At 60.2% G+C, this 27,906-nt stretch overlaps 1 protein-coding gene across 3 annotated transcripts; it reads right to left on the minus strand.

The window, feature by feature from the left end:
* Window positions 1-1,966: 1,966 nt before the first annotated feature.
* Window positions 1,967-27,809, minus strand: MLXIPL (MLX interacting protein like). Of its 3 annotated transcripts, none has more exons than XM_056108256.1 (17): window positions 27,485-27,809; window positions 24,473-24,579; window positions 14,642-14,724; window positions 14,413-14,502; window positions 14,109-14,153; window positions 13,534-13,732; window positions 13,363-13,443; window positions 8,683-8,852; window positions 6,331-6,871; window positions 6,165-6,232; window positions 5,937-6,084; window positions 5,674-5,792; window positions 5,091-5,210; window positions 4,881-5,008; window positions 3,117-3,240; window positions 2,515-2,644; window positions 1,967-2,211 (listed from the first exon to the last, which is right to left on the minus strand). In XM_056108256.1, exons 1-17 carry the CDS (start codon window positions 27,781-27,783, stop codon window positions 2,093-2,095), a joined length of 2,571 nt encoding a protein of 856 aa, XP_055964231.1. In that variant the 5' UTR covers window positions 27,784-27,809; the 3' UTR covers window positions 1,967-2,092. The 3 variants fall into 3 exon arrangements, 2 of the variants coding, with proteins under 2 accessions (XP_055964231.1, XP_055964230.1); XM_056108255.1 differs by having other exon boundaries at window positions 5,674-5,798; XR_008791429.1 differs by lacking the exon at window positions 1,967-2,211 and having other exon boundaries at window positions 2,633-2,644; window positions 4,877-5,008; window positions 5,674-5,798.
* Window positions 27,810-27,906: the final 97 nt, after the last annotated feature.

Consider the following 27,906-nt stretch of genomic DNA (forward strand, 5'->3'; position numbering starts at 1 on the left):
CAATTCCCCACAGCATGGCATTGCCTGGTATGGTCTAGATGACCCCACGCACCACTGGGTTGGGGCCCTGCCATGTTCTGGAGGCTGCACGTTGAACCTCATGCAGGTAGAGTGTCACCTGTGTGGCCCTTGGGCTGCCTGAGCACTGGTGACCCTCAAAAAAGAAAGGTGAGGAACACTCAGAAGAAGGAATCAGAAGGGTCCCCATTGGGCATGCTGTTGTTGTACCGTGGGTCTGGGGAAATCGGAGCAGGGGGAGAGTATGGGGTTCCCAGCAGGGAGCTGGCACAGTCAGGCGCTTGCCAGGGGACGGAAAGTGGGGGTGCTTCTTCAGGGAGGAGGTTATAGGGGACGCAGTAGGGTCACCCAGACCATTCTCCCTGAGTTTTGTATCTGGGGAGCTCATGACCAGGCAGCAGCCTTTGTTTTTTGGTCGTGGGAGATGGGCGCTGCACCCACTAAGCTCAGGGCTTCCTCCTGCCTCTGCACTCAGGAAGCAGTTTTGGAGGTGCTTGGAGAACCATATGGGGTGCTGGGGATTAAACCTGGGTCAGCTGCATAGGAGGTCAGTGCCCCCCCTGCTGTCCTATTGCTCTGACCTTAACATCTTTCTAGATGAGTCCATAAGTAAGACCCTGTCATGCGTACTGGTCCTGGCTCTGCCTTTCTCCAATCAGGTCAGCGCCTCTGAATCTTTCCTGGCCAAAGGGCAAGCAGGATTTCCAGGGTGCTGTCCTTTTCCCAGGGATGGGAGCGAGCACTGGACCCAAGCAGTCTCTCCCTCCTCCCCAGAGGCATGGCTACCCTGATCCTCCCCGCTGAATATTTCCCACCTTTGAGGGTTTTTTTTGTTGTTGTTTTTGGAGGGGTTTGTGTCTACACCCAGGAGTGCTCAGGGCCTACTCCTGGTTCTGTGCTCAAGGATCACTCCTGGTGGGGCTCAGGGGTAAATATGGGGCCGGGGATGAAGCCCAGTTTGTTGATTTTAGTTGAATCTACCATAGATTCCTGCATCACCTGTTCTTGTCTTAACTATAGCAGTATCTCACCTTTTATCTGTTTGGCGGGGGCACACTCAGCTGTGTTGAGGGCTCACTCCTGGTGGGGGCCCTGCAACTGAACCCATGCCAGCGGCATGCAGAGTAAGCAGGATTATCTCTCCAGGACGCCAGCCGTGCTCAGAGAGCCCAGCGGCCATTCCCTGCCATGGCACTGGCACTGCAGATCTGGTGGCTCAATGGTGTGGACCAGGCTGCTGCCAGGGTTCCGACCCAGCTGATCTGCTGCATCTCAGCTCAGAACCTCCCAGCGATTCTGATCAGAGACCGAACTAGGGGTCTCTCGCCTCCCACTGCCAACAGCTTGCTGGGTTTTTGTTTTTATTGGTCAAGAATTCTTTACAAAATACACACGCATGCACGCACGCACGCACACACACGCACACGCATGCACACACACACATCCACGCACAAGAGAAGATGGGGTTCTGACCTTCCACCGTGATGCCAGCCAGCAACCCCGCACCCCTTCAAAGTTAGCACAGAAACACCAAGGGAGGGAATCACCTCTTTGGTTTGTTTTTGTTTTGTTTTGTTTTGGGGCCACACCTGGGGGTGCTCAGGGGCTACTCCCAGCTTGGAGCTTGGGTGTGCTGGGTTCTGGGGATCAAACCTGGGTCTGACATGTGCAAAAAACACACAGTGCATTGCGGTCTCTGCCCCCAGGAAGGAACCTCCTTAGCCCCTTCTCTGTTCAGAAACTGGCTGGCACCCCACCTCTGGGGAGGAGGGGTGACGGGGAAGGAAGGAGGACCGTCTTCTTCTTCCCCCTTCCTTCAAGAAGTTTCCCTGAGTTGCTAGCCAGAGGCTGCCCCCTTCCCCCAGGCCTCAGATCAACATCCGGCAGAAGCTGTTCCTCCCCATTTGGCAGACAGCAAAATGGAGGCCCATGGGGGCAGGAGTATTGAGTTCTGGCAGCTGCGACTGCTGGGGAAGGCTGGTCCAGAGCTCAACCCACAGGAGAGGGCACCGCCAGGGCCTGGGCCAGAGGGTGGTACGCAGAGGCTGTCCCTGAGGCCCGCAGCCGGGTCCGTCTATAGAGGCTTGTTCGGGGAGCCCTGGGTGACAGCACGCTTGGCCTGCTCCGAGATGCAGCCGGGGTCCGTGAGGATGCTCGTGGACGTGCTCAGCTGGCGGAGGGAGTTCAGCACGGCTGGGGGGAGAGAGGCGGGAGTGTCTCTGGGCTCTAGCTCTCTCCTGGGGGGGACCTGGCAAGACTGTCACCCCCTAGTGCCTAATCTGAAAGTGTCCTGGTGCCCAGAGCACCCGGGGGTCACGGGGAGTGGACAGATGACTTGGCTCTGTTGGGAGCGGGCTCTCCCGAGAGGCTACTCCGGTGAGACCCCCACTAGCCAGGCCCAAGGCTTCAGGCTCCATGGGTTTGGGGGTCACCAGGGCAACCTCAGAGGTGTGGTGGGGGAAGCCAGGTGTCTGAGCAGGGGAGACCCATGCATACTTGGCCGGAGGACAGGAAGAGAGCAGTACTGGTCGAGCCAGGCCAGCGCGGTCTGGTGGAGGCTGTGCAGGCTGGCCGTGGACACCATCCCGTTAAAGGACTCGAACAGAGGCCGGATGAGAATACTGAACTGCGGCCCAGTCAAGGAGCAGGATTGGAGGGGGGGGAACCCCAGAGCCCTGAGGCCAGGGGAAGGGCCTGGCCAGGTGGAACCTCGGACCTCCCCACCCTGCTCTGGCCACCCTCCCTTCCAGCCAGGAGTGTCCACCTCACTGGCTGTCCCATCTTGGCCACTCTGATGCCCCACACCTCCTCCTGGACAGCAGCTGTCTCCATACCTTGGCGGCCTGTCCCAGTGAGACAAACATGGCACTATCTAAGGGAACCAGAGACTGTCCCCTCTAAGGGTGCCTGTCCCTCAAACTAGCCACTCCCTGTAATGGGGACTGGGGGAAGGAAGGAAGTTGGGGCCTCAGAACAAGAAGCCCCTTCCTCAGTTTTCCTTCACTCCCAGTCCCCCCACCCCCACCCCCACCCCCGGGGACAGCTCTTCGTCCTGGCTAGCGGGAGCCACTGCGGGACCACCAGAGCCGGGAGGATACGACCCAGAACTTCCAGTTGTGCAGTGTGCGGGTCCGGACGTAGTCGTCAAACATGTCCCGCATCTGGTCGAAGCGCTGGTGTGTGATGGGCACCCCCGTTGCGGGCAGCTGCTGCTGGCATAAACTAGGGCGCAGGGCTCAGGTCAGGTCCTTGGCCCAGAGCTCACAGCACCCCCCACCTGTTTACTTATTTGGGGGGTTGGGAGCCCCATCTGGTAGTGCTCATTGATTATTCCTTGGTCTGTGCTCAGGGATCACCCCTGGTGGTACTTTGAGGGGGGTCTATGAGGGGCCAGGGATTGAAAGGGGGTCGGTCACAAGCAGGACAAATGCCTTACCCCCTGGACTATTTCTCCAGCCCTTTGTCCTTCCTATTTTTTGGGGGGGGTGTCAGAAGCTACTCCTGGGTGCCTGGAAGCACGTTAAGTATTTGAGTGTGAGCCTCTCCAGCTAGTTCCCCAGCACTGCCTTTTATTTTTTAATTTTTTAAATTTATTTAAAAAATTTATTTAAAAATGACAATCTATCGGGGGGCTGGAGCGATAGCACAGTGTGTAGGGCGTTTTCCTTGCACTCGCCCTATTGGGTTTGATTCCCAGCATCCCATATGGTCCCCTGAGCACGGACAGGAGTAGTTCCTCAGTACAGAGCCAGGAGTAACTCCTGTGCATCGTCCGGTGTGACCCAAAAAGCCAAAAAAAAAAAAAAAGTCAATTCATCAAGTTCTAACATTTTGTACTGACAAACCATATGGGATTTCGGGGATCGAACCTGGATCAGCCCCACGCAAGGCAAGCGTCCTCCCTGCTGTTCGACAGCGCAGGACACCTGACTTTTATTTGTCTTTTTTATTGTTTTGTTTTCTTTTGGTGTGTGCGTGTGGAGTGGGAGGTGGTCACACCTAGTGGTGCTCAGAACTTCCTCCTTGACCCAATTCAGGGATCACTCCTGATGGGGCCTGGAGGGTCATGTGGGGTGCTGGGCACTGAACTTAAGTCAGCCACGTGCAAAGTAGGTGCCCTACCCCCCACACTGCTCCTCCAACTCTGCTACCTTACTCATTTATTTGTTTGTGTTTTGTTTGGGGACCACACCTAGCAGTGCTCCCGGGTTACAGGTTACTCCTGGCTGCACTCAGGAACTAATCCTACTGGTGCTCTAGGGATGCCTGTAGTTTAACCTGGGTCGGCAGTGTGCAAGGCAAGTGCCCTCCCCACTGTCCTATGGCTCTGGTCCCCTCATCTTACTTTTATAGGGCACTTTCCAGAGGGATTCTTTTTGGCGGGCAGAGCTCAGAGCTGGGGTACAGATCCCGGGGCTCCTACCCCTACAGGTGAAGCACCCCCCTCCAGGTGCTTTGATCTTCTTTAACATTTAAAAAAATTGGGGGGGGGGGCGCTGGAGCAATAGCACAGCGGGTAGGGCATTTGCCTTGCACTCGGCCAACCCGGTTCGATTCCCAGCATCCCATATGGTGCCCTGAGCACTGCCAGAGGTAATTCCTGAGTAACCCCTGTGCATCGCCGGGGTGACCCACAAAGCAAAAAAAAAAAAAAAAATTTTTTTTTTTTGCTTTTGGGCCATACCCTGGGATGTTCAGGACTTACTCCTGGCTCTGTGCTCAGGGATCTCTCCAGGCGGGCTGTGGGGGGTAGCCCCGGGATGCCGGAGATGGAACCTGGGTCTGGCGTCCTCCCCGCCCGACTACGGCTCCGGTCCCCCGCTCCGTGCTCTGGGGGGCCCGGCCGCCCCCGGCCCACCTACTTAATGGCCGCGTTGAGCTCCTCGATCTGGTCGCGCAGCTGCTGGGCCTCCTCCTGCAGGGCGGCGCGCTCCTGCTGCAGCATGGCGATGTACTCGGCGGTCTTCTGCAGCGTGGTGGCCTTGCTCACCTGCGGGCACGCGGGGCTCAGGGGCCGCCCCCGGCCGGGCGGCCGGGCGTGCCGGCTCCCCGCCGCGGGCTCTGTCGCTCACCTTGAGGCTGGGCTGCGCGCTCAGCGTGCTCACCAGCCCGTGCAGCGTGTCGAAGCCCAGCTTGATGTTGAAGCGGCGCTTCTGCTCGGCCGAGATGTGCGTGATGCGGCGGCTCTCGGTCTGCGGGCGCGGGCGGCGGGCGCGTGAGCGCGGGGCCACGGGGGGCGCGGGCAGCAGGACCCCGGGGGCGCGGGCGGCGCGCGGGGCTCGGGCAGCAGGACCCCGGGGACTCGGGCAACATTACCCCGGGGGGCGCAAGGGGCGCGGGCGGCGCGCGCGGGCAGCAGGACCCCAGGGGTGCGGGCAACAGAAACCCGGGGGCGCGAGGGGCGCGGGCAGCAGGACCCCGGGGCCGCGAGGGGTCGCGGGCAGCAGGACCCCGGGGCCGCGGGCTGCGAGGGGGGGAGCGGGGGTCACGGGCAGCAGGACCCCGGGGGGTGGGCGACGCGCGGGGCGCGCGGGGCGCTGGCAGCAAGACCCCGGGAGCACGAGGGGCTCGGGCAGCAGGACCCCGGCGGCGCGGACGGCGCGGGGGCGGGGCGCGGGCAGAGGGGCCGCTGGGGGGCGAGAGGAGGGCGCCCACCTTGTGGCTGTCGGGCCGGCCCCGGCTCGGGACCGGGTGCGGGGGCGAGAGGCGCGCGCCCAAGGGCGCCGCGGGACCGGGCAGCGCGTTGAGCTCCGCAGACGGCCGCCGCTCGCCTCCTGCGGCTGGAACAGACAGACCCACGGACAGAAGGACACGAGGGAGACGATCCCGTTGCCCGGTTCCTGCCGCCTGGGCCCCCAACGTGGCCCCCGGCCCCCCCACGCCGCACCTCCCGCCCGACTCCCGGGTCCCGTCTTTACCGCTGGGCGCCGGCGGCGACAGCCGTTCAGCTTTGGGGACAACGAGGGGCCGGGGTGGGGCCCGCGGGACCGGGCCCGGAGGGGGTCGGGGCGGCGCGGGCGCCAGGGTGGATGGGAAGAAGGCGCAGGGGGCGTCAGGCACTGCTTTCTGCGGGGCGTGCGGAGGGGCCGTGAGTCGGGAGCAGCCCCGGGGGGCACCCCAGCTCCCTACTGTAGCCACCACCTTACCGGGGACTCTGGGGGCTGGAGAAGGGCGCCGGACGCCGGGGGAGGTTCGAGGGCTTGCTCGGCCTTGGCTGTGCACAGACAGAACAGTGAGGGACCCCCGGGACCCCGCCTCACCTCCCCTTCCAGTCAGGGGCGCCGTGTCCACCCGCCGTCTGTCCAGACTCACCTGCTGTCAGCAGCTGCGTGAGGCACGGGTTGGTGCTGCCCGCGGTGGGGCTGGCCGTGGCAGGGGCCAAGGTGGGGGGACTGGGCTTCCGCCCCCGAGGATTCTGGGCGGGGGGCTTGCCTCTGGGTCTCACGCCCTGGGGCACCGCGAAATGAGGCCCAAATGGAGGTTCGGGATAGCCCGAGGAGAGACGGTCCAGCGGGAAACGGGCTGGGGTGGGGCCAGGGCCCGGTGGCAGCGGCTGGGTGGGGGCGAAGGTTGTGGGGGCCGGCAGTGGGGAGAAGTCCGGGGTGGGGGGCACTGCTGGGTAGGGGAACCTGGGCGAGAAAACCGGCTCTTCAGGCAGCAAAGCAGGGGGTGGGGGCGGGGCTGGGGGCCTGAAGCGGGTGGGGGCGCAGGGCTCCAGGCAGGGCCCCTTGTCGGGGGCCGGGTAGTGGAGGAGTGGGACAGGTGGGTGCTTGGACTTGGGGTCTTCCCGAAGGAGAAACTCGGAGCTGAGGAAAGCGCCGGAGTCCAGGGGGACAGGGCAGCTGCTCTGAGCCTGGGTGGGGGGACAAAATGGGGAGAAAGCTGGCCTTATTGGTCCCTCAGAAAACCTGGTCTTGAGTTGAGGAAGAAGCCCTGTCCCAGGGCAGCTCAGCTGTGAGACTCTAAATGGGGGGACAGCCTGTTCAGGCACGGGCCAGATATGCTTCCTACCCTCCATGCAGTCCTCCAACCAACCATCTTCACCCACCCACCCATCATCTGTTCATCTGTCACCCACCATCCATTTATCTGTTCATCAACCCAGCCTCCCGCCATCTATCCATTGATCCATCCACCCATCCACTCTTCCATCTTCCCACCCATCCATCCAACACTCATCCACCCACCATTGAACCATTCATCCATCCACTCATACACCCATCCATCCATCCACCCATCCACTCATGCACCCATCCATACATCCACCCAACCACTCATGCACCCATTCATCCATCCATCCACTCATCGATCCATCCATCCATCCACTCACTCATGCACCCTATCCATCCATCCACTCATTGATCCATCCATCCATCCACTCACTCATGCACCCCATCCATCCATCGACTCACCCATCCATCCATCCATCCATCCACTCATGCATCCCATCCATCCATCGACTCGCCCATCCATCCATCCACTCATGCACCCCATCCATCCATCCACTCACCCATCCATCCATCCACTCACTCATCCATCCATCCATCCACTCATGCACCCCATCCATCCATCGACTCACCCACCCACCCATCCATCCATCCATCCATCCATCCACTCATGCACCCCATCCATCCATTGACTCACCCATCCATCCATCCACTCATGCACCCCATCCATCCATCCATCCATCCATCCATCCATCCATCCACTCACCCATCCATCCATCCATCCATCCATCCATCCACTCATCCATCCATCTATCCATCCATCCATCCACTCACTGATCCATCCATCCATCTATCCATCCACTCATGCACCCATCCATCCACTCACCTAGTCATCCATCCATCCAGCTACCCATACAGCCATCCATCCCCCACTCATTCACCCATCTACCAACCTATCATCTTTCCATCCACCCATCCACCCACAAATCCAGCTTCTAACTCCTCCATCCATCATTGCCCGTTCACTGACTGCGGTGTTCTCTCCCTTATGACCTAGTTCACATGCCCAGCTCCACCGGCCTTCCAGGTCTTCACCCTCAACCATCCGCACCTTCAACTCCACTTCATTCACCCACTGGCAAATTCATAACCCACCGCCAATCCATCCGTTAGCTACTCACCCACCTCTCACACCAGGCTCTGTCTACAGCCCACCCCTCCAGCCACCAAAAGTCCCCGGCTCTACCTGCCATCAGCCTGTGTCCATGTCTGCCTCCACCTACCACACACATCCCTCCTTGCTCGCACACATGTCCATCCACCCATCCCCTCGTCCCTCCCTTGCTCAGTTTTGGGCCATCACTGCCTGGGCTGTCCAACTAGAGAAACTGCCGTGGCCAGGAGCCAGGGGTGTCAGGAGCCGAAGCCGGCATCGGAGCCTGGGAGCAGACGAGGGCTCGGAGGAGCACTGGACCTGGGAGCTGGTCCTGGAGTCCTATCATCCTATCATCAAATGCAGGCTCCAACTTCCTCAAAACACACCCAGAGCCCATCCACTCAGGACAGCAAGGTCTTCTGGACCACCCCCCTCCCCAGAAACTCTGCACCCAAATGAGCGACCCAGCCCTGGGGGTGCCTTGCTGGCTGCGTCCCATCCAGTTCTGTGCCCTGGGCTCTTTCTCCCTGAGCACTTGAGCAGGGAGGGCAGTGAGCTCACCTGCAGACCGTGGTGCCCTGAGAGGTAGGCCATGGCCGGGGGGGCGGGGGGCACCTCAGCACCCAGGAGTCCGCTGCCATAGTGGGGCTCGGCCATGGGGCTGAAGCTGGGGGGCTCCGGGAAGTTCGACGGCGTGGGCGTGGGTGGGGGGCGATAGTTGGTGAAGAAATCTGTGATTCAGACATGTGGGGGGTGCAATTAGGGTGAGGAAGAGGGGGGTTCCCCAGGAATTGTGAAACCAGCAGAGTCTGTCTCACGTAGGAGACGCCGCCAGACTCCCGGCGTAGGTGGGAGATCTGGGGGTGCCTCTCCCAGGAGCCCACACTGGACACCTCCTTCTGGGTCCCTAGGTCTGCCTGGACACTTACTTTCTGCTCTGCTGGGGTCACAGAAGGGATGACTGAGGAGGTCAGCGGGGAAGGGTGGGGTGAAGGGGAAGGGGAGGGGTGGGAGGCGCCCCGGGTGAGTCAGGGTGTTGGGACACAGTGGGTCTGTGATGGGCTCTGGGGCTGATAGCAGGGACCAGGGGGCAGTGCCGGGGAGGACGCGGGTGCTGGACGCTGGCGAGGGCTGGCGCGGGCAGCCAGATTGGGGTGCGGTTGTGTAAGACCTGGGCTATTCTGGTTTTGGGAAGCGGCTGCCTGTGGCCTGACCACATCCCGGGCTTGGGTGCCACCCGCCACCCGCTCCCTTCCGGGCACCTTTCTCTGACCCTGGTGGCCCTGTGACCTTGGCCTGGACCTCGACGGGCAGCCCCACCCCCCACTCCTTCACAGGCACGCCCTGCCCTGCCCTGAGGGTCAGGCCTCTCTCTAAAAGTGGTCACGTTGGAAGGCACTCGGAGTGGCACGGAGGAGCTGCCTTGAGCCCAGCTGGGGTCAGACCTGGAGCACAGCTGGAAGGTGTGCGTGGAGGACGTGGACCCAACCCCATGCCGTATCACCCGCACCCCAGAACCCCGCGTCTAAGTAAGCACAGCACTGTCGGACGGAGCTCCGGCCCAGCCCCGTGAAAACACCAGAGAGCAAAGCTTCCACCCGGTGCGGGGTGGCACCTGCCTTGTCTGTGGGTGACCCCAGTTGTAGCATCGCGACAACATATAACCCCCCTTCCTGGGGCGTCACCTGCAGCCTCAGTCTCTAAGTCTGTCTGTTGGTCCGTGTCTCTAGTGTCTGGAGCTGTCTACATGGGAGGACCTGGACAGGCACATGCCTGACACAGGCCCACATCTGCGTGTACACGTGTAGGCGTGTGTGTGTGCCTCTATGTCCGCATGTGCCTATGTGTGTCTATAAGTGCGTCTATGTGTGTCTGGAGACCTGTGTATTTGTCTCTGTGTGGAGCTGTGAGTCAGTGTGTGTCTGTGTGTATCTATGTGTGAGTGTGTGGCTCTGTAGGTGCACATCTCTGCCTATATGTCTGTGAGTCTCTGTATCTGTGTGTCTGGGTGTGGTTCTGTGTCTGTGTCTGTACATCCATGTGTGCGTGTGTGTCTGTGTGCGAGTATGTGGTTCTGTGTGTGCATGAGTCTGTCCTGCGCCCCCTTCTAGAGAGGCTGATGGCAGAGAGTGTGGTCAGGCCCTACAGTGCCCCCTCTCTCCTCCTCCCCCACTGCCCACCCCCGGGCTCAGCTGGCTCGGCTGGCCCCTGTTCGCAGGCTGGTCTGTACCCCTGCCCTGCCTGAGTCCAGAGTCCCTTGGAGACTCGGTCCCCGCTGGCCAAGCCCCCATACCCTCCTCCTATCTCTCCACCCAGCACCCCCACCAGCTCCCTCCCTGGGCTTCCTCTCAAGAGAGGGGCTCTGGAGACCTCAAGCCACAACCCTGGGGTCCCCCCAGCCTCCCCAGCACACCAGCCCCTCCTGGGACCCACAGCCCCAGCTAGAGACAGCCATGGCCCCGGCTCCCAGCAGCCCCTGATGAAGAGAAGCAGTTGCCAGCTCCTTGCCAGCTCCTGCTGGAGACAGGTGGAGGCTAGGGATTCCTACCTGTAGCAGGGGCCTTCGTGCCCACCCGGGACTGCTGCTCGCCCAGGCTACTCTGCTCCCAGGGCAGTGCCATCAGCGCTGTGACCCCACAGCCCCCGGGACTCAGCAGGGTGGGGGAGGTTCCTCATTCTCGAGGCCCCGCCCTAGCTCTTGACTGACAGGCTCACCACCCTGTGGGGAAGCGGTGGAGGGAGACCCTCATTGACTCCAGGGCCTGAAGCCCAGGGTCTGCCTGGCTCCCAGCTCGGCTCCTCCGGGGCCCTAAAAGCACGAGGAGCTGTTCTCCTAAATCTGCAGGGTGCAAGTGAGGGAGCGAGCGAGAGGGGCGAGGGAGGAAGTCCAGGGAGAAAACGTCCCTCCGAGTGTCCGGCACGGAGCCTGGCCCTCCAGGGCAGGGCAGACACAGGGACACCACGTGACTTTCTGAGGGGCCAGGGCCTGCAACCCGGGCCTAACACCGGCCAGGAGGAGCTCTGCCGCTGAGCTGCCCCCGAGCCCCAAGCACAACTTTCTAGAATGAAGCCCCGGCCTTCTCAGGGAGCCCAGGGCAGAGGGCCACGGTGAACGGAAGCCAGAGCCCCAGGGATAAGTGGCCAGTCAGGGATTGTGCCCCGAGGTCCACCCTGCCACTCCTTCTGCCAGTGTGTGCTTTTTTTTTTTTTTTTTTTGCTTTGGGGTCACACCCAGCGATGCACAGTGGTTACTCCTGGCTCTGCACTCAGGAATTACTCCTGGCAATGCTTGGGGGACCATTTGGGATGCTGGGAATCGAACCTGAGTCAGTCGCATGCAAGGCAAACACCCTACCTGCTGTGCTATCGCTCCAGTCCCTGGAAACACTCTTCAGACAATTATTTTTTCTTTTTTGGGTTTTGTTTTGTTTTGTTTTGTTTGGGGAGGGCCACACCTGGTGATGCTCAAGGTGGACTTCTGGCTCTGAGCTAAGGGATCACTCCTGGTGGGCTCTGTAGACTTTATGGGGTGTCAGGGATTGAACCCAGGTTGGGCGTGTGCAAGGCCAGCACCCTCCCCACCAGACTATGGCTCCAGGCCCCACTTCATTTTATTCTGTTTGGCTGGAAAGGTCAGGGAATCTCGCTGTGCCGTGATCAGCTCAGGTCTTGTGAGAGCTAGCTCTCTGACCCCTAGCTGACCATTTCAACAATCAACTAAAAGGTTCTGGAAGGAGAACAGAGGGGCTCCAAGAGCCTGCCTTGCAAAACATGTGGTCACAGGTTCAAATCCCTGGGCCCCACATACACACCGCACCTGGCAGACAGCTCAGCTGTCCAGGGTCTTCAGTGCTGAAAGCCACTTCCAATCCCCCAGAGCCACGAGTCGCACAAGGACAACGTGGGGTGGCCCGGGCGTGAGACTCCGAGAAGCATGTGTGTGAGCACTGCAGCGGGGACCCCTGGGAACTGCTGGCCCCTCGCCAGGATTGTCTGAGTACTGTGGCCAGGCGTGGCGCAGCCCTGGTCGCTGCCAACACACCAGTGATGAAGGGAAGTGATGGAGGGAAGGAGAGAGAAGAATTAAACGTGAAAATGTTTACCGTTTGAAAATGAAATATGGGGGCAAGAGCGATCGCACAGCGGGTAGGGCGTTTGCCTTGCATGCGGACGACTTAGGTTCGATCCCCAGCATCCCATATGGTCCCCCGAGCACCACCAGGAGTAATTCCTGAGTACATGAGCCCGGGGCAACCCCTGTGCATCGCCGGGTGGGACCCCAAAAGTAAATAAATAAATAAATAAATAAATAAATCACTGTTACTGTCCTCCCGTTGTTCATCAATTTGCACGTCTCCATTTTGAGACTTTTTGTTACTGTGTTTGGCATATTGAATACGACATGGGTAGCTTGCCAGGCTTTGCCGTGCGGAGAGATACTCTTAGTAGCTTGCCAGGCTCTCCGAGAGGGGCAGAGGAATCGAACCCAGCTCGGCCAGGCTGGCCGCGCACAAGGCAAACGCCCTACCGCTGTGCTATCGCTCCAGCCCAAATAAATAAATAAATAAATAAATAATATGGAGGCAAGAACGATCTCACAGTGGGGAGGGCATTTGCCTTGCACGCGGCGGACCTGGGTTCAATTCCCAGCATCCCACATGGTCCTCCAAGCACCGCCAGGAGTAATTCCTGAGTGTATGAGCCAGGAGTAACCCCTGTGCATGGCTGGGTGTGAGCCAAAAAGTAAAAAAAAATAAATAAAAATAAAAATTAAATATGGGGGCAAGAACTATCGCACAGTGGGGAGGGTGTTTGCCTTGCATGCGGCCAACCTAAGTTCAATCCCTGGCATCCCATAGGCTCCCTCAAGCACTGCCAGGAATGATTCCTGAGTGCAGAGCCAAGAGTAACCCCTGAGTTATCACTGGGTGTGCCCCCCCCAAGAAAAACCCTCAAATAAAATAAAGATGAAGTATGTGTAAAATGAAAGTCACTCAAGTCCCTGTCCCCAAGGGACGTCCACGGCCTCCCCGAGGGTGCCAGCGTCTGCAGCAGTTGTACCCCTAGTTCCTGTCCCTGCCCTGTGCCCCCGGGCCCTGTCCCTGCTCAGCCCTGTGCTCACCCAAAGCCAGACCATGCCAGAGACCAGGTAGGAGCCACCCCTGCCCTCTGAGGGGGCCCCCCGGGGCTCACCCCTGGCCCTGTGCCCCACCCGGTGGGCAGGCGGGGATGCAGCCTCACCTGAGATGTCCATGAAGTCGTCGAGGCTGGGCTGCAGTGGCGTCAGGTCAGGCTGGATCATGTCAGCGTTGCCCACGTAGGCTGGAGGGCAGTGGGGACACCGGGAGCAGTTGAGGGAGGAGGAGTAGTGGGCAGGGGCTGCCCGAAGCCCTCTCTCCCACAGACCCTCACCGTCCTCGGGGGGCAGCTGCAGGGCTGCAGGGCTGGGCTGGGTCATGGTGAAGAGGGTGTCGGAGATGTCGGACAGGAGGCAGTCGAGGTCCAGCAGCTGCCGCCCGCTGGACTCCTCCTCGGGGCCCCCCAGCAGCACGGGCACCACGCTGGAGAAGAGGTGCTCCCATCGCTCCGGCGGGGGCCAGCCCCCCTCCACCTGTGTGTGGAGCCCTCAGCAAACGCCAGCAATGCGCACCCCACCGCGGGACCCAGGCCCCTCCCGGGAACACGGAGAGGCCAGCGCCCCTGCTGCCTCTCAGGTGGACCCCAGTTGCTGCCCGGAGTTTGGACCATCCCCTCCACCCACTCCCCTCACGCCGGCAGAGGGTGGAGGTCTGCAAACCGGGCGTCCACCCTCCCTGCCCCCAGTCTCCCAGGACTGGCCCGGTCTGCCCAACAGTCGGCGTTCTCACCGCTGTGGGTTCCAAGGAGGGGGGCTCGGTCAGGCAGAGGCGGGGGGGGGGTCACACTGCCCCCTCCCAGGCACACCCCGGGAGGGGTTGCCAATTCTCCCACGTCCAGGGTCCACCTACCTGCTTCGGGGACAGGAGATCCCCTTCTCTGCTGGACTTACGGAGCTGCAGGAAGACACAGAGGAGGCCACTGGGCCCCTTACTACGCCCCCCCCCCCATCGCCCCCAGCCCAGGCTCCCCAAGACCCGCGGGATCCTGGCAGGTCGGGGGCCGCGAGGAGCCCCAGTGACCACCAGGTGGCGCTGTCGGCCCGGGTCTCAGTGGGGCGGGGTCTGGAGTGGTCGCCCCCCACCCACAACCCAGGGCGGCCGTCGTGGGGTCGGGGAGGGGGAGCGGAGGGGCCTCCCCGGGGCCCCCACTGACCCGCTTCTTGTAGTAGATGCGCCACTTGTGGTACTCGCGCATCACCACCTCGATGCGCCGCTTCCAGTAATTGCCCTCCAGGACCACGGCCTGCCGGGAGGGGCGGGGGGCGAGAGGGCTCAGGGCCGACCCCAGCCCCCGGGCTCAGGGCCTGGCCTTTCCTGCGCACCCCCCCCCCCCCGCGCCCCTTCCCGCGCCTCCAGCACGGCCCGTGCAGGGACGCCGCTACCTCGGGCTTCCGGTGCTCATCAGCCTCCGGTCCTTGCAGGGGCGTCACGAAGCCACACACGGGGCTCTTCCTCCTCTCCACATCTAGAGGCAGGACAGGGGCAGCTGAGCTGCGCTTTCATTCGGACACAGGACCTCCTCGGGAAATCCTGCCGGCATTCCGTGCCCCCTTCTCCAGGAAGCCTTCCGGTCCACTTTGGTGCTTCCCAATGATCTTTTTCTTTTCTTTTTTTTTTTTGCCCCCCCCCCCCCACACACAGAAGTGCTCAGGACCACTCCTGGTGAGCTTGGGGGACCATATGGGATGTGGAGAATAGAATCCTGGTTGTCGTGTGCAAACCAGGGGAATGGGGCGGGGGGGTTGAACTGCACCCTGCAGTGCTCCAAGGAACATGAACTGGGGTCCAGCACACTCAGGGTGAGCGCCTCAAACCCTGGATCTGGTCAGCCTTAGGTGTCCCTCCTCTGGGTCACCCTGGGAAAGCCCTGTTGGCCCCCGGAACCTTGCAGGTGTGCCCACTGTCTGCTGGGTGGCCCGCCGCAGTTCCTTGGCACTGCCTGGTCTCTCCCAGGGACCCAGCGCTCGCCCTGGTTAGACCACACCCTGGACCCTCAGCTCTCCCTCCCCTGTGCCCTGACAAACCAGTCTCATGCCCTTCACTGCCCTGCTTCCCCTTAAACCCTGGAGGGGTAGGAGGGAGACCTGGGTTCACCCCTACTTCGCATGCCCCTACGCATCAGTTCTCCAGGATGCTCTCGGGACAGCCCCCAGGGACCTGGGGTTGGGGGGCTTATGGGGTGAGCCTGTTCTGGACAGATCCCGGCCAGGGTGCTCCCAGCCAGGCAGGGGAGGAGAAGGCACCCACTGAACCCAAGCTAATGCTGGGACCCTCTGTCCCCTGGGTGCCATGTCTTCAACGGATTCAGACTGCCGGGCCAGGGTAGGATGCGGGTGGGGGGTAGGAGCCTGCGAGGGGTGAGAGGTGAGGGGGCTCACCCCTTCCTGGTCAGCCTTCCCACCTGGGGCTCACGGAAGTGGGGAATATGGTGGGGGGGGGTTCTGCCCCCCGACTGCTTCCCCTGGCGCTGTGGTCACGATACCAGCCCAGCAGCTGCTAGCAAGGTGCCCTCCTTGTGCCCCTCCTTGTGCCCCTGGCTCAGGACTCACACCTGGCGGGGCTCAAGGGACCCTATGGCATGCCATTGGTTGAACCCGGGTCAACCACATGCAAGGCAAACGCCCTCCCTGCTATACTACCTCTCTGCCCCCTAGGCTTCCTCCCGGCTCTGTGCTCAGGGGTCACTCCTGATGGGGCTTGGGGGACCATATGGGGTGCCGGGATTGAACTCAGGTGGGCTTGTCCAAGGCCAGCGTCCTCCCCGCTGTCCTGACGGTCCTGTTCAATTGCTCCCGTGACCAGTGCCAGATTCCCCGACACCTGGGCAGAGGCCCCGGGCTCTGTCCACTGCACAGAAGGGCAGGTCTCAGCCCAGGCGACTGCTGAGGAATTTCCCCAGGCCGCACAGTGGGGCCACCTAGACCTTGCCCCAGACCCCCCTCTGCCCGCCTGAGAACCTGGGGTCCTTCCAGCTGCTTGCTCAAGAGTTTTTTCCTGCCTGGGCAGGAACCTGGGGGGCTCAGAAATGTCCTCTGCAGGGACACGGGGTTGTCTCCCTGTTGGCTTCTGGGGAGAAGGGGCCTGACTGGGCACCGGCAGGCAGCCAGCAGAGCACGTGCGGCGAGCATGGGACACGGGTGGAGAACCACACGCCCCCAGCCCGCCCCGTCACCTTCTCTGCTCCGTGGCCCTGAACAGCTGCCACTCACCAGCTGGACCTCGGCTGCTCGCTCAGCCGTGAAATAGGGGAACCAGGGAAGGCCAGGAAGCCTCAAATAAGCCTCAAATGATGAAAAATGTCAGGCTGGGTGTCGGTGACATCAGCACCCAGAGGCTGCTGCATTCCTGCACGTGACTTGGAAGGGGCCGGAGAGTAGAAGTTTAACGTTTGCCTTGAACATGGCTGGTCCTGTTTGATCCCCAGCATTGCTCCAAGTCCGCCCCCACCCCCCCGGGACACCGCTGGCAGAGATTCCTGAGCACAGAGCCAGGAGTTAGCCCGCAGCATTGCAGGTTGGGTTGCTCAAAATCCAATCAACCAAGCACACGCGGAAACCAAGAAAACATGAGTGAGGAAAAAGAAAGGAGAAAAAACGGCCCCACAGCACAACAAAGAATGAATATCCTCGGGCTGAATTTAACACAGGAAATGAATGAGCCCCACAGTGAGAAGATGCTGAGGCAGAAGGACCGGAAACAGTGGACGGCGGGAGACTCAGTGAGGGAGCACTCGGCAGACGCAAGGCCCTGAGCCCACCCCTGGCTTTGATTTTGTTTGCTTTTGGGTCCCACCCGGCGATGCTCAGGGGTTACTCCTGGCTCTGCACTCAGAAATTACTCCTGGCGGTGCTCGGGGGACCACACGGGATGCCGGGGATCGAAGCCGGTGGACCAGGTACAAGGCTAGCGGCCTCCCTGGACGATTGCTCCGCCTCCCCACCCTTTTCTTTCTTCATCGCTGGTCTCAGTCCATTGTCAGACTCGCTCTGTCGCCTGGTCCCTAAGAACTAATCTCTTCATCCATGAGCAGGAATCTTTCCTTCCATTTATCCAATCAGTGCCATTCCCTCTGGTGTTCTGTGGTACTAGGGGTCCACAGTGGTCTCGTCATCGTCAACCAGCATAGAATCCTGCCCCCCGACACCCTCCCTGGCTGCCCCACTCAGCCAGGCACATTTTCGTAACCTCTCAGGGCCTGATCATATAAAGAAAATACTGGGCTGGAACCATAGAACAGTGAGTAGGGCGTTTGTCTTGCACGCGTCCGACCTGGGTTCAATCCCCGGCATCCCATATGGTCCCCCAAGCGCCGCCAGGAGTAACTCCTGAGTGTAGAGCCAGGAGTAACATCTGAGCATCGCTGGGTGTGACCCCCACAAAAAAAAAAAACAGAAAATGCTGTGGACTCACGTAAGGGCTGCAGAGGGGGGCGAGGGCCTCTACCCGGTCACACACTCTGAATCCTCCCACTTAGATCCCCGACCCCAGTCCATCCCTGGCATCATGTCCCCCACCCCAGAACATTGCCCTGGGAGCACCCAACTCACTGGGCACTGCCAGACCCTCATACCACAGAACACGAGAGGGTACAGCCACTGATTGGGAAATGAAAAAGATACTCCTGCTCATGGGTGGGGAGATGAATACAGGCAAAACGGCCTAGGGGCCCAGATCTAGAGGAAGGAAGGAAGGAAGGAAGGAAGGAAGGAAGGAAGGAAGGAAGGAAGGAAGGGAAGGAAGGTGCTTGCCTTGCACACAGCTGACTTGGGTTCGATCCCCACCCTCCCCCCACCCCCCATGATTCCTCAAGCCCCAGCCGGAGTGATTGTGAGCACAGAGTCAGGAGTAAGCCCTGAGCATGGCTGGGCCTGGCCCCCAAACCAAAATAATAAATACATAGTTGTCAGGACTAAAGCGATAGCACAGCGGGTACAAGGCAAGCATTGGCCTCGCACACAGTCGACCCGGCTTTGATCTCTGGCACCCCATAGGGTCCCCTGAACTTGCCAGGCCTAATTCCTGAGCACAGAGCCAGGAGTAATGCCTGTGTATCTCTGGGTGTGACCCAAACCCCCCCCCCCCCACACACACACCAAAACAAAAAAATAGTTGGAGATATGCTATGTTCACTGCACTATTTACAACAACCACGATTTGGAAACAGCCCAAATGTTCCACAGTGGATAAAGACACGGGGGTGGATATGCTCAAAGGAATGTTAATCAGCTGAGAGAAAAGACAGAACTTGCAGTTTGCTCAGCCCCGCTGGACTGAGGACGTCTTGCTAAGAGGAGCAAGTCAGAAAGTCAAAGAGAAACTCCAGGTGATCCCGCTGACCCAAGGGTTGGAAAGGAGTAGTGAAAGGGACCCTCTAGGAACCTGAGGCGTCATCAATGGCGCCGGGCGTGGGGTGGAAACACTGCGGGAAGCATCACATCTAGTGGCTCAACAACTATAAAATAATGACTTCAGGGCCCAAGTGAGGGTACAGAGCAGAGAGCATTTGCCTTGCAAGTGGCAGACCTGGGTTTGATCCCCGGCACCCCCGCCAGCAGCAATTCCTGAGCACAGCTGGGTGTGGCCCAAGACCCAAAAATAAACAAACAAATGACCCGATACTATTTTGGGTGGAGCTTTGGGCCACAGCCAGCACTTCTCTTGGCTTACTGCTGGCTCTGTGCTCAGGGATTAAACTTGGACCTGGGGCTGGAGCAATAGCACAGTGGGTATTGCTTTGCACACAGCCGACCCGGGTTCGAGTCCCAGCATCCCATATGGTCCCCTGACACTTCCAGAAGTAATTCCTGAGCGCAGAACCAGAAGTAACCCCTGTGCATCGCCAGGTGACCTAAAAAGCAAATAATAATAATAATAATAATAATTAATTAAAAAAAAACTTGGATCTGCCTGGGGCCAGAGAGATAGTACAGGGCACTTGCCTTGTAAGCAAGGGACCAAGATTTGATCCCCAGGACCCCAGAGCACCACAGGAGTGAGCCCTGAGTGCAGAGCTGGGAGTAAGTCCTGAGCACTGTCAGGTATAGATCAAGCAAAAATAAACAAAAACCCCTGGGTCGGCCCGGTGCCTGGGGGCTAGAGACTCTTTCCAAGCCCTGACTTTAACACTATGGTAAACTTTGATACATCAAGAAAAAGAAATAGGGGCCGGAGTGATAGTATTTGGGTATTTATTTGCCTTGCACACAGCCAACCCGGGTTCGATCCCTGGCATCCCATATGGTCCCCTGAGAACCGCCAGGAGTAATTCCTGAGTGCGGAGCCAGGAGTAAACCCTGAGCATCTCCGGGTGTGACCCAAAAAGCACTGTAGTACTGTAGCACTGTCCTCCCGCTGTTCATCGATTTGCTCGAGCGGGCCCAGTAATGTCTCCATTGTGATACTTGTTGTTACTGTGTTTGGCATATCGAATACGTCACGGGGAGCTTGCCAGGCTTTGCCGTGCGGGCAAGATACTCTCGGTAGCTTGCCGGACTTTCCGAGAGGGGCAAAGGAATCGAACTCAGGTCGGCTAAGTCAGCCACGTGCAAGGCAAAACCCTACCCAAAAAGCAAAAAAGGAGAAAAAAGAAATAAATCATAAATATATCAATAATTTGGACGTCGTCAAAATGTTTGTTGGTGTGAGAGAAAATATTAGCAGGATGGAAAACTCAACAGGAACAGGAGAAGGTATTTGCAGCTCACTGTGTGACAAGGCTTTCATATCCAAAGGAGAGAAGGAAGTCGATCAACTCACCAGTGACACAAAACCCAAGCACCTCACTGTAGCATTGTCCTCCCGTTGTTCATCAATTTGCTCGAGCGGGCCCAGTAATGTCTCCATCATGAGACTTGTTGTTACTGGTTCTAGCATATGGAATACATCATGGGGAGCTTGCCAGGCTTTGCCGTGAGGGTGAGATACTCTTGGTAGCTTGCCAGGCTCTCCCAGAGGAGCGGAGGAATCAAACCCGGCTCTGCCGGCCGGCTGCACACAAGGCAAACGCCCTACCGCTGTGCTATTGCTCCAGCCCCAAGCAACTCAATGTAAAAAAAATATATATAGGAGGGGGACAGGACAGGACAGGACAGGACAGGAGCCAGCGCAGGCGGCTGGAGCCCAGTTTTGCACTCTGCAGCCTCAAGTTCGATCTTTGGCCTCACAGGGTCCCAGCAGCGCTGGGGATACGCCTGAGCAGCCTCAGGGAGGGTCCCCAATCTGATAAACAAACAATGGGCAGAATATGTGACTGGACACCTCCGCAGAGAGGACACACAGAATGCCAATGGCACAGAAAAAAGTGCTGGCCCCTCTTTTGTAGGGAAATGCAGTCATGGCCACAGCCAGGTCGCAGCTCACAGGTTTGCTGTGTCACGTCACGAGCAGGCACAGGAGTGGGGGGAAGAAAAGTCAACAGCTTCGAGACCCTCCCAAAAGCTGAAACCGGAGCCAGAGCGAAAATACAGCAGGGAGGTCACTTACCTGGCAAGTGGCTGACCTGGGTTCGATCCCCAGCACCCCAGAGGGTCCCCTGAGCCCCACCAGGAGAGATCCCTGAGCACAGAGCCAGGAGTCAGCTCTGAGCACCCCCTTACTCCTGCCCCAAAAGCTGAAATTGGAAATACCATATGACCCAGACATGCCCCATCTAAGGTGCCTCGTAAGAAGAGGGAAGCAGGCCTGGAGAGATAGCACAGCGGGTAGGGCATTTGCCTTGCAAGTGGCCGATCCGGGTTCGATTCCCAGTATCCCATATGGTCCCCTGAGTACCACCAGAAGTAACTCCCGAGTGCAGAGCCAGGAGATCGCCGGGTGTGACCCAAAAAAGCAAAAAAAAAAAAAAAGAGGAAAGTTTTTTTTTTTTTTTCTTTGCTTTTTGGGTCACACCCAGGAAGGCTCAGGGGTTACTCCTGGCTCTGTAATCAGGAATAACTCATGGCAGTGCTCGGGGAACCATATGGAATGCCGGGAATCGAAACTGGGTCTGCCGCATGCAAGGCAAACGCTCTACCCACTGCACTGTACTATCACTTTGGCCCCAGGAAGAGTGAAGCTTGATCCTACAGTTTTCTACATCACAGCGTCACTAAAGCACTACTGAGCACAGGCAGGGTGGGGCAGAGAGATGGTGCCTGCCTTGCACCTAGTCAACCTGGGTTTGATCCCTGGCACCCGACATGGCCCCTGAGCCCCACCAGGAGTGATCGCTGAGCACAGAGCCAGGAGCAAGCCCTGAGCATAGCTGAAAATCAAAACAAAACAAAAACTTAGATAAGAGGCTTGAGAGATAGCACAGCATGTAGGCAATTACCTTGCACAGGACTCTTACGGGTTAAATCCCTGACACCCCATACAGTTTCTTGACACAAACTAGGAGTGGATTAATCCCTGAGCACAGAGCCAGAAGTAAGCCCTGAGCACTGCCAGGTATGCCCCCTGACCGCCCCCCAAGAAGATAAACTATGGAAACAGTCTACGTGTAAATCAGTCAATGATTGGATAATGAAGACATGATACATACATACATATATATATATATATACACACACACAGTGGAATATTAACTATAAAAAGTAAAATTTGAGGCAGGAGAGACGGTACAGTGGGTAACACTTTTGCCTTGCACCAGTTGACCAGGGGTTGATCCCCAGTGCTGCACGGGATTCCTGAGCACTACCAGGAGTGATCCCTGAGCACAGAGTCAGGAGTAATCCCTGAGTGATGCCTGAGCACAGCTGGCCCTATAACACAAAAAAAAAGAAGAAAGAAGAAGGGGAAGACAAGGGGCTGGAGCGACAGCACAGCGGGTAGGGTGTTTGCCTTGCATACAGCTGATCCGGGTTCGATTCCCAGCATCCCATATGGTCCCCTGAGCACCGCCAGGAGTAATTCCTAAGTGCAGAGCCAGAAGTGGAAAATGAGAAAAGAGAGTAGGTGAATGGACAAAATAGATTAAAAATAAACCGCTGGACACTGACAACAAAACTGTGGTTCACCAGAGGGAAAGCGGTGGCCGACAGCAGCAAGGACAGAGAGGCAAAGATCTAAGGGACACTGGACCCGCGAGGCAGTCCAGAGGGCAGGTCTTTTGCTCCGGATGCGGCAACCCTCATTGCCCAGCTCACATCCTCCCCCAAGCATCGCCAGAGATCACCACGGAGTATGGAGCTAGGAGTCATCCCGGAGGCCCACTAGGTGGACCACCCCCAAATGACAAATTCAAATATTTTTTGTTTGTTTTGGTTTGGGGCGACACTTGGCAGAGCTCAGGGCTTACTCCTGGCTCTGTGCTCAGGGATCAGTCCTGGTGGGGTTCGGGGGACCACCTGCAGTGCCAAGGATTGGACCTGGGTCAGCTGCATACAAGGCAAGCGCCCTCCCTGCTGTACTATCTTCTCCAACCCCCAAATAAAATCTTTAAAATTGAAAAAAATATTGGGGGGCCCACACCCAGCTTGTACTCAGGGATCACTCCTGGCAGGGCTCGGAGAACCCAGCTCAGCTGTGTGCCAAGCAAATGCCCTCCATGCTATGACTCTACCTAAAATCCGTTTTATAAAAAAAATGAAACAGGGGACAGAGTGATAGTACAGCCCCGGGGTTAATTCCCAGCATCCCATATGGTCCCCGAGTCCCGCCAAGAGGAATTCCTGAGCTCAGAAGCAGCCCCTGAGCACCACCAAGTGTGGCTCCAAACAGAAATAAATGAACAAAACAGTTACAGATGCAGCTGGAGAGAGACAGAAAGCTGTGTTTACCGGGGTCTGCTCACTAGTGCCCCCCTAACTGGCAAGAAGCCCCCCCGGAGAGAATACAGGCCATTCTGTCGTGTGCATCTATGGGTCTGGTTTGGGTCACACCCCGTGGGGCTGGGGGGTGGGGGGCGTCTGGAGGCGGGAACTGAACCAGGGCCTCCAGCCTGCAGAGTTTGCTCTGGCCCTCTGGGGGTCCTACTACTTGGGGGCGTTGGGGCCCACACGGGGCTGTTCAGGAATGACCCCACCTCCTTGGAGGACCTTGGTGGTGCCGGGATACAAGGTGGGCGCCTCCCGCTGGGGTTTCTGAGCCGGACAGAGGGACACATGGACTTTGGCTGGGCTCCAGCGGCCAGGCCGGGAACACCGCGTCTGTGCTCTCCGGCTGCATGTCCCCAGCCAGCCCCACCTTTGATCCCTCAGCAGGACCTGACTGAGCTGGGCAAGGTCCCAGCCCAGGGCCCCCGGGCCGGGCGCGGTGGCTCCCCTCTGCGATCCCATCAAAAGGCTGGGGAGAAGAGGAGGGGCCAAAAGGTCTGCCCCCACCAATAAACAACTGTGATCTGGTCGCAGGGACAGCAGCACTGACCAGGCCAGTCCTGCTCACGCCGGTCATGTGGAGCCCCTATCCCAGGCAGGACGCCTGGCCTGCCTGTGTGTATGGAGACGCTCAGAGAGGTTAGCCAACTTGCCTGCAGCACACAGCTGACAAAGGACAGAAAGGGATTAAAAATAATAATAATAAAGAGTTGTTTCGGTTCGGGAGCTACACCTGGCGTTGAGGTGCAGGGATCGAACCCGGGCCAGCCATGTGCAAGGCCAGCGCCCTCCTCTCTGGCTCCCTTACAGCCCCAGGATCAGTTCTAGGCGACTTGTGCAAAGTCTCTTCCACAGATGGCTTGGGGCCTTCCAGTGGGCTTAAGGGGTCAGTGCATTGTCAGTGGGGGGCGGGTGGGCCAGGCCAGCCAGGACCCGACCTGTTTCCCGGTTATAAAGGGTGGGATTGGGGCTGGAGCGATAGCACAGCGGGTAGGGCGTTTGTCTTGCATGCGGCCGACCCGGGTTCGATCCCCAGCACCCCATATGGTCCCCTGAGCACCGCCAGGAGTGATTCCTGAGTGCAGAGCTAGGAGTAACCCCTGTGCATCGCTGGGTGTGACCCAAAAAGCCAAAAAACAAAAAAAGGGTGGGATTGGCTAAGCAGCATGACACGGCCAAGCCGTCCACTGGCCTCAGAGACCCCAAATGGCACCGACAGGGTCGAATGACTTGGATCTGCCCCCTCATCCTGCCAGGGGCGCCTGGGGCCCCTTCCCAGCCTCAGGGACCTTCTGGGACACATTCCCCAAGATCCTCTATGGGTGGAGCCACTGTGGGGGCCGGGGGGGGGGTCTCTAGTGGCCCTTTGCTGGCTGCAGTCGCCCCGACCCCGCGGGGTGTGTGTGGGGGGCCACTCACACTGAATGTACCAGGCCCTCCAGATGGCGTTGTTGAGGCGAATCTTGTCTCTGCAGAGGAGCTTGAGGCCCTTGAAATTCTTCCACTTGGGGGAGACCAGCTTCCCGCTGCCAGAGAGACGGGGCTGGTCAGTGACCGGCAGGGGGGGCCCTTCTCAGTCCCCTGCGCACCCCCGACCCTCTCATCTCTGGGGAGACTGCAGGTTCCACCTTCCCCAGAGCCCAGGTCAGGGGGTGAAAGATGGGTCATCCAGAAGGTTCCTGGGCCACCTCTTTCTGAGGCCCAGGCCAGATGGCAGAGGCACGAACCCCCCCTCTCTGATCTGTGACCCTTCCCTTCCACTGGCCCAGGGAAGGGTGGGGGGCAGGAAGGTTTTGGGGCACCCTTCCCCAGCCTTTGCCCACTCCCTTGGGACCACCCAAGGGCGAGGGGGCCCGGCCCTCTCTGACAGTCATCCAGGTCCCAGAAAGGCAGGTGAGATGCAGGGGTGGGGTGGTGGCCAGCACCCTATCTCAGCGGTGCAGGGACCCCCAGCTGGTGGTCTGTCCCAGGCAATGGTGGCCCAAGGAAGCCACACCCAGAGCATGGCCCCTCACAGAAGTCCAGACAGCACCCCCCCCCGGCCCCCGCTTCAGCCTCTGGGGGTCCCTTCCTCCCTCCTCAGGATCCTCAAACAGGGCAGTGGACAGAGTCCCCCACCCGCTCCTGCCTTGCTCATGTGGGCAGCGGGGTCTGCTCCGTAGGGACTGCTGCCTGCCTGTTCTGCCAGGGGCTGGTCCTCGGCCGCCCCTCCCGGGTCTCTGGGCTCCCGTGTTTTGCCTTGGGTGCCAGGGCTGGCCACCCCCAGGGCAGGGCAGGCCTCATTACCCAAACGTACTCCATCACCAGAGATAAGCGCCATCTGTCCAGTGGGGAGACCCGAGCAGCCAAGGGCCACCAGGGCTTCTTTCCCAGCCCTTGGGGGGGTTCCTGAATCGGCTCCTGCCAACTTCCCCCTGAAGGCCCCCCGGGCAGAGAGGAAGGCAAGTGCCCAGGCACCCACTGAGAAATGCACGGACGCAGGAGCACACGCGTGAGCCCCTCCTCCTCATAAACACACCTGCAGTGTGGGCACGCCCCACCTCCTCCTCTACACCCCAGACATTTCCTGAGAGGGAGATGAAGGGTTTTCTGGAAGCTTCCAGAAGCATCTCCCTGAGCCGGGATCAGGGTTCTTTGTCTGGGAGGGGAGCTGCCACGCCTCACGGCTTTGGGGACCCGGTTTCCCCAGCACCTCTGGATGCCTGGCCAGCCCCTGCCACCACTCTTTTGGGGAGCCCTGGCCTTCCCTCCCTAATTATAAGAAATGCCTATAATTAGGGTCTTGAGGAGCAAAACTGATCATCTAGTTGAGCCTAGAGATTCTGGGAAACCTTCAGGGACTCTCAGCCAGTCTTTTTTTTGGGGGGGGAGGGGTGTATGCCATCCCCCACCTTGTCATCTCCTAACCCTGTCCCCAAGTCCTCTGGTCACTCTTGTTCTGGGGTAGTGGGTGGACAGGGTCCAGTTAGGAGGAGGGGTCTGAAGAATAAAGAGCCGAAATTTGATTTTCTTCGGGGGGTGGTCACACCCAGCAGTCGGTGCTCAGGGCTGACTCCTGGCTCAAGGGACCCTATTGGTGCTGAGGCACTAACCCAGGTCAGTCATATTATCGCTCAGGCCTCAAGAGCAGGAATTGGAGGTTGGGGGTGAGTGGGAGTTGGGGAGGAACCTGGGTAACGTGGGCGGAGGGGTGCGGGCCCGGCCTCCAGCGAAGGGGGACCTTAGATGCCCTGCCCCAGGCTGGCGGGCCGGTGGAGTCCGAGGGAGGGAGCAAGGCCCCGGGAATTTGAACTTTCCACAGCGGGCCGGCCGGAGCCCTGGGTGATCGGGTTGCAACAGGACCTGGGCTCCGGGCCAGAGCAAGTGGGCCAAGGTTACATCGCCTGCAGCCAATGGGGTCGCGGCTCCGCGGCCGCGCCGGGGGGTGGACAGCGCTCCCCGCCGTCCCCACCCGGGCCGGGCCGCGGCTCCACTTTCCCAGCGCCGCGAGGGCCGCCGGGCAGCCGGCGGCTTCAGAAGAGCCGGAGACGCCGCGGAGGAAGAGGAATATTTGCACAGAGGAAAGATCAAGGCCGGCCGATCCCCCTCGCTCCCCTCCAGTTTTCGGTTGATAATTTATCCTGGCCCCTACGCTCCGGGGAACTTTGCTCCAGGGCACCCGGCCAAGACCCCGGTTCGCGCGCTCCCCTGAGACGCGGGCGCCGAGCGCGGAGCGGGCGCGGCGGGTGCTCGGTGCGGCGGGCCCTGCCGGGGTCCCGGGGCGCGCGGGCGGCGGGTCCGACAGGCGAGTCCCGGCCTCACGGGCACCCTCGCGCGCGGCCCGAGTCCCCACCCGTGCCCGGGCACCCTAGCACGCGGCTCGCGTCCCCACTCCCGCCCGGGCACCCTCGCGTGCGGCCCGAGTCCGCCCGGTCCCGGCACCCTTGCGCGCGAGTTCCCACCTGTGTCCGGGCACCCTCGCGCGCTGCCCGCGTCCCCACTCCTGCCCGGGCACCCTCGCGCGCTGCCCGCGTCCCCAGTCCGGCCCAGGCACCCTCGCGCGCGGCCCGAGTCCCCACCCATGCTGGGGCACCCTCGCGCGCGGCGCCCCCCCGCCGGCCAAGGACAGCCGGCCTCGGCAGTTGAGGTTGGGTGTCTGCGGGGGTCTGGGGGGCAAAGCCGTGTCCATCGCTCCGTCAACCTCGGGCGCAAGGAGCGCGGTGGAGGTTGCTTCTAGATCCGGCTGCCCAGCTGGGCAGGTGGCCGGCGCGGGGCGGGCCGGGCGGGACGGCCAGAGGTGTCCTGACATCTCCGCGGGGTCCCGAGGAGTCGGGCGGGGGCCGAGGAAGGTCCCCGGTGCGCTGCCGTCGGGGGCCGCTGGGCTGGGCGGCGGGGGAGGGCGCGGCGCGGGGGCAGCGAGGGGCGCCAGGCTGGTGGCCGGCGGCCGCTCACCTGTAGGCCAGGCTCATGCACTCGAAGAGGCGCGTGAGTGTGGGGTCGATGCTGCGCGGCCCGAAGTCAGCGAGCGCCACGGGCCCTTCTTGGTCGCGCCGCCGGGTCAGCGAGTCGCTGTGTGGCGACGACACCATGAAGTGACCGCTGTGGATGACCTGCGAGCGGAGCAGCCCGCCCGCGCCGCGCCGGGCACTCGGGTCCTCCGAGTCCGTGTCCGAGTCCGAGTCCGGCCCGGCCACGACGCGCGGGCCCTGCAAGCCCGCCGCCAGCCCCGCCAGCGCCCCGGCCATGGCCATCGCCGCCGCCGCCACCGCGTCCCGGCTCGGGGCCCCGGCGGACGCCACTCGTGGGGCCAGACCGGGCTCATTAGCATAGCCCCGCCCCGCGGGCCGTCCGAGGGGCGTGGCTCCCGCGGGCCG

This window comes from Sorex fumeus, unplaced genomic scaffold, assembly GCF_029834395.1.
Source record: "Sorex fumeus unplaced genomic scaffold, SorFum_2.1 ptg000199l, whole genome shotgun sequence".
Classification (NCBI taxonomy): Eukaryota; Metazoa; Chordata; class Mammalia; order Eulipotyphla; family Soricidae; genus Sorex; species Sorex fumeus.

What these genes read in the sequence shown, in the direction of transcription:
- MLXIPL (XM_056108255.1), bottom strand. Translation starts at nt 27,783, where the DNA reads ATGGCCATGGCCGGGGCGCTGGCGGGGCTGGCGGCGGGCTTGCAGGGC. An exon ending in ATCTCCTGTCCCCGAAGCAG is followed by an intron (nt 13,733 to 14,108) that starts GTAGGTGGACCC and finishes CTCCACACACAG; the next exon opens with GTGGAGGGGGGCTGGCCCCC. An exon ending in TCCAGCCCCCAGAGTCCCCG is followed by an intron (nt 6,085 to 6,164) that starts GTAAGGTGGTGG and finishes CACGCCCCGCAG; the next exon opens with AAAGCAGTGCCTGACGCCCC.